This window comes from Phodopus roborovskii, unplaced genomic scaffold, assembly GCF_943737965.1.
Source record: "Phodopus roborovskii unplaced genomic scaffold, PHOROB, whole genome shotgun sequence".
Taxonomy (NCBI): domain Eukaryota; kingdom Metazoa; phylum Chordata; class Mammalia; order Rodentia; family Cricetidae; genus Phodopus; species Phodopus roborovskii.
Window position 1 is genome coordinate 62,488,518 of NW_026126418.1, and position 6,000 is coordinate 62,494,517.

Genomic DNA, 6,000 nt, shown 5'->3' on the forward strand with positions numbered 1-6,000 from the left:
CCTGCAGTGACTGAGCCATTTAAAAGTGGTAGATATTATGTTATTTTTCATAGAAAATAGGAATAATCATTCCAATTGCAAAACTATTTCTCATTAAAAATCATAATTTACATACCTAATCCTTCATATCATGCTGACAGAATCACTACATGTGTATAGTTTTATGAAAACCAACATAGGCATATCATTGACAAATTATGTAGAATTTTACATTTATAATTATCTATCCTTGAGTAAAGGAAATATATTTTCTTTTATGTAATTATTGATATCAGTCTATAATTTACTATGCAAGTGTGTAATAAATTATACTTTTAACAGATATTGTGCATTTATTTACTTTATCTTCCCAAAAATGGTGGTGTTTCATTTTATATAACTGTGTAGCTGTATTAACGTAGATTAGTCTGGTACATGAGAATTTGTCAATTAGTATTCTAGCCATTGAGTTTGAGGTTATATACAAAATATTGCAAAGTTTCTTTATAATATGGTTAATTTTCACACAAGAGGAAATATTTGTAACTTAATTTATACTTGAATTGTGAATTTTCTGTTAATTTGAGATTGTAGTCAAGAGAATTTTACCTCAAATAATCATTGAAAATAATGGTCGAATTATGATATTTATGTTCCTTGTAATTTTAAAAATCTCAGTTATTAAAATTGTATCAATTGTATTTTATTCATAATTTATCTGTTGTACCATGTCATCAGATTCTTAACTATTTTAATAGTATAGAACTTAAATTGTGATACCAGTACAATTGATACTTAAATTTATCTTCACATATTGTAGGACAAAGACAATCAGAAGACAGCCTATCATCAATGGAGGAATAAATGTAGAAATGGGTAATCCATCATACAATATGTATGAAGTGGATCACGACCACAGTGATGGGAGTCTTTTAGAACCAAGTTTCATGATCGATCCAGTAAAGGTACTATGTCTTGAAATCATGAGCAGAGAATACAAACATTCTTGAAAACTCCCTGAAAAGTTCTGAATCTAATCATTCATTTGTAATATCTAAACAATATTTTAGGATATATTGTGTTATCTAAGCTGTTCTAAAGTAAAACACTTGATGAATAACATTCACTGGAATATGCTAGTTAATATTGTGTACTTTAGAAAAATGTAACACAACTTTATTTAGTATAATAACTTAAATTGTGTCCAGTGCTAGCATCCCACTATATAGAGCATAATATTTACTTCATTTTTTGTTATGAGATAGTTCATTAGTTCAATTTCAAAATAATCATCATCACAATAGTGTTTGGTTGAAAAGTGTAGTTTCTTTCTGAGCCCTTATTTCTATTATCCATCTTCTAAGTTATTAGAGACACTTGTCCAAACTGTAATTTATAGTATAATCACAAAAAACAATAATTCATTTAAGTGACTTTTCTCCTATTTCTGTAGTTTATTCCCTTCCAGGGGAATCTACTTTTGAGCCTAGGAATGGATTTTCTAAGTCTGAAATTAGTATCCTATATGATAAAAATCAGCAATTACTATATGGATGAAATGTACAGATATTATAACCATTTTCATTGGGACTAATTTTATTTGTTATTAATTAGTGAACTCTTATTTTGAATTTTCATGTAATAAGTACTCTGTTGTACTTGATATTGAAAAAAAGATCATGTGTATTTGTCTCACTTGGGAATTTATCCATGTAAATGAAAGCCATCTTACCACATAGACTTCTGGCATCCTTCCAACAGTTATAATGAAGAAAGGTGTCCATTGTGTAACACGAACTCATGAAAATGCACACCTCATCTTTTCATAGAAATTTCTAAAATTCCCGTTATTCTGATTCCTAGCAATTGAATTCATACAATTACTTAAACATAAAGAGAATATAGCTCACTGAAATATTCACTCACTTACTTTATGAAAACAAAACCATATTTCAGGTTCTTCACATATAATTTCAATGTACTCATACAATTTCACTTAGCACTCAGTAAAAGTAGGATTACCAAGTAGCTGATAGAATGGCTAAAATTGTAGAAGATACCAATTAACAATTTATTTCCACTCCGTTCGCAATGTTAGAGACCTAACTATGAATTGTTGCATGAAAGGTAAATACAGATAACTGATAGATTAACAATTGCAGAAAGCCAGTCCATAGCAGTCATAATAACTGAGCAAATTGTGTCCTGGATATTTTATATACTCAAATGTGAATTATGTGGCCCACATAGTTTTGTGAAATGCTCAGTTCTGTTATATTGAATGTGAATAAAACTGCTAGTTCTTTGATATCTTAGGATCAAAAGGACTGGTATCCTTAGTAAAATAGATAAAACAAAACTGAGGCTAGAATCATTAGAAAGACACAGATAGGAATATTTGTAGATTTTTGTCAGAATTCATTTCAACATTACTTGGATTTTCTTATTCAAATCTGTGATAAATTAAGACAAAAATGATTGGTTCTTAATTCAAACTTCAAGTCCTACAATTATTTTTTTTTAAAATTTTGATATTAGACATTTGTGGACAAGCATTACAGGACCAAATTGTCCTCATTTAATGTTAGAGACTTTTCCAAAATCTCATTTTAACACATATTAGGTTAAAAAGATTGGTTAAAATATATTCCCTTTTTTATTTCTATCTTTTCAAATGTTCATGAATAAGATAGGATAGCTAAATCTTCAGGAATCACAACTGTCTAAATTCTAAATTTTCAATGTAAAAAACTTAGCTGGTTTACTAAGATAAATAGACATGGACATGATTCATACAAAACACATATCGTAAAACTGGACCTTAATGAATTTTTCTCTTTGAGCTAATTATCTCAAGTTCTGCGTGCTGACAAAAGCCTCCTGATTTGGCCTAGGGTTAAAGAGTATTTTATATTAATTGTGTGACTTACGTTATGTATTGTATTATTGAAAAAAGTTACAATGACATTAGATGAGATAAAATTTTCTGTTTATGTACAGTCCAGATACATAGGGGGAGGGTCCAGTGCTTTCAAGCTCCCACACACAGCACCGCCCATCTACCTAAACTCTGATTTGAAAGGACCACTAACTTCTGGGGTGAGATAAACAACCTATTCTTTCCTTCTCATCCCATTGAAAATCCTCACCATTCGCAGAGCTGTGTTGGACTTGGACAGAACTTGCCATTATCATGATTTTAGTTAACAAGTTTTTTGCAAAACATATTAAAATCTCAGACATTTGCATTGTGTTCTTTTCATACAAGAATTTTTATAAAACATACTACCAGTTATGGCCAGTTGTTAAGTAGATAGTACTTACTCTGTGGTTTTGGAAAAGTTTTAAATTGTATAGAAAGCCAGACTTATGAAGAGAAATTTAAAGTGAATTGATTTAAATGAATTTGCTTTAATTATAGATATGTATGTAGATTATAAGTATGAAGCTAAGTTAAAATATACCTAAAATGTGTCATTATATTAGAGATGGTCTAATAAGTCTATCTTATTTTTTAACATTTAGTTACTGAGTTCAGAAAAAGCTTTTCTGTCCATAGTCACAAAGCTCATTTTATGCAGAAAAATAGATTATGGTTTTCCAGATCCCCCCCACCCCACCCCACTTTCTCCTTTTCATTTTCACTGTCTGTCTTACAGTGTCTCCTCTGCATGCTATGAGTACATGTTTCCTTGATGTAACTAAGTTTAAGATACTTCTTAAAAAGAAAGAAAGAAAACAAAATTCAAATAGAACCAAAGCATCAATTAAAATAAAAACAAAATGGTATTTTGTTGTGTTAAGTTGGTAGCATATGCTTTTAATCCCAGCACTCAGGAGGTAAGACAGATGGAACCAGGCCAGCCTGGTCTACAGAGCTAGTTTCAGGACAGGCTCCAAAGAAATACAGAGAATCCTTGTCTTGAAAAACAAACAAACACACAAACAAACAACAAACAAATTTTCTTTAATAATGAATATAGTATGTCATTATGAAATGAAAGAACCTGCTTATGTTATTCTTGATTTTGCTTCAAAGGCAAATATACCTCTGAAACCTCAGGTGACTGTAAAGTCAACATTATTTGGTAAACTATAGATGTATTTCCAATAGTGTGTACATGCAAGTTGTTGGAAGCAAAAATGCTGTCTTTATTTTAAAAGAGCCTCCATGATGGATTTTGGAACTTTGGCTTATCATAATTTACTATGTTTAATTCACATTGAAAAATTAGGAAAGGAAACTAGTTAGATGATTTTTGCATCCCTAATTCCTGTTCCATCTGTGGAGTTACACCAGAAGTCAGAGGTGGTGACGAGAGGTAAAAGGCCAAATATCCTTGAATTATGACAATTAGATTTAACATTTTTAAAGTAAGGCAATAATAGTGAAAACTTTCACCAGTACATAATGGCTTTTAGTATTATACCAAAGTTCCTTTTTGGCTCCCAAGTTACCTTAAAGATATAGTAATATTTCTAAATTAAAATAGACTAAAATCTATGAAAATGTAATTTAAGTTACGAGCCGTCATAAAAATAGGCATTCTGCAAAATAATTGATGTGGTCAATGACACAGAATAATTAGACTTATTTTCTTTCTCCTTCAGCCAACAAATTACTCTAACCCAGTGTACGCAAAATTGTATATGGATGGACAGAACTGTCGAAACTCTTTAGGAAGTGTTGATGAACGGAAAGAACTGCTCCCAAAGAAAATTGAAATTGGCATCAGAGAGACAGTGGCATAATGAAGAACATTTTTTCTATGCTGTATAAATATATAAAATATAGGGGTTACTTTTGTATGTTACAACAGTATTATACTTGTTTTAGCATCAGCATTATCTCCTTATCTTTTTCCTGGTTAATTATTTTCTGGTCTTATTTTATTTTATTTTTTGCTAATGAATATTGATTCACCATTTTTATGGTATTTTTATGAAAAATAACTGCACTACACTAAAACTTACAATAATGCTGCTGATATGACACACCTTTGAATTTGTTAAAATTAAAGATAATTATTCCTTTGTAGAGTTAATATGAGCAATCTATTTTATAAGAATCTTTAGTTCTCTATAATCATCGAACTACTCTCCATTTTTCTCATTCTGTTGTCTGAGTACTGTAATACTATGACACTATATTTCTCTTCTATTAAGAGGACAGACTCTCTTCTCTAAACTCATAACCATAAATTGAAACTTGGCTGAGAGTATATATCTCTTAAAAGTTCACCATCTTGAAATTAATCTCAGATGACAAAAGAATAACTAGCATTTATGAGACAGAAAATTAAAAATACAATATTAATTTGCATGAATACAAATGACTTACTTTCCAATAAAGTTTGCAGGCTCTATGTAGGATATACAAAACATATACCCCCCTGAAACAATAGTGATATTTAGGTTAATAGAATATAGCAAACCTATAACCAGAACAGGAGTAATAGCTCTTGCTGTGGGATAGGAAGTTTTATTCCTCAGTCCTGAGACACACAGCCAGCCAACGGTGCATTTCCTGGATGGATATCACTTTAATGACACTGAACACAAGGAAACCGTATGCAACTACATGGGAAATTTCAGTTTTATGAATACACTCTCTTTGCTAATCCAAAGAGTGTTTTCCTTGTATAAAGTAATTGGTAAATTTTTCAAGATATGATATGACTAATTAATTGTTCTCCCACTTCAACTATGATTCAAGGGCATCAAGAAGTATAAGAATAACCTGTCATAATGCCAGATGGAGAGATTCTCTGTGCCATTAGCATTGATAATTTTATTTCTCTTTGGTTATGCAAAACAAAAAGACCCATTCATTTTTTTGATTTCAAATATTGATTGTAACAAATATGGTTTATTTAAGTTGTATAAAAAGATAACATTTTTATACGAATATCTTTAAAGGCACAAAAGGTTTATTCATAAGCTGTGGGGGATTTTTGTCCCTCTAATAGACATGACTGACTTTTAGCTGTCATAATGTATTAATCTAACAGATGAAATATG

General features: G+C 30.4%; 1 protein-coding gene across 1 annotated transcript in view; it reads left to right on the plus strand.

Moving 5' to 3' along the window:
* Window positions 1–4,862, plus strand: part of LOC127221902 (low-density lipoprotein receptor-related protein 1B) — a 249,227-nt gene extending 244,365 nt beyond the window's left edge. Inside the window, exons 37-39 of the mRNA XM_051183854.1 lie at window positions 800–944; window positions 2,980–3,078; window positions 4,591–4,862. Coding sequence (XP_051039811.1) covers window positions 800–944; window positions 2,980–3,078; window positions 4,591–4,731 — 385 coding nt within the window. The 3' untranslated portion in view covers window positions 4,732–4,862. The remainder of the gene's footprint in view (window positions 1–799; window positions 945–2,979; window positions 3,079–4,590) is intronic.
* The last annotated feature ends 1,138 nt before the right edge of the window (window positions 4,863–6,000 follow it).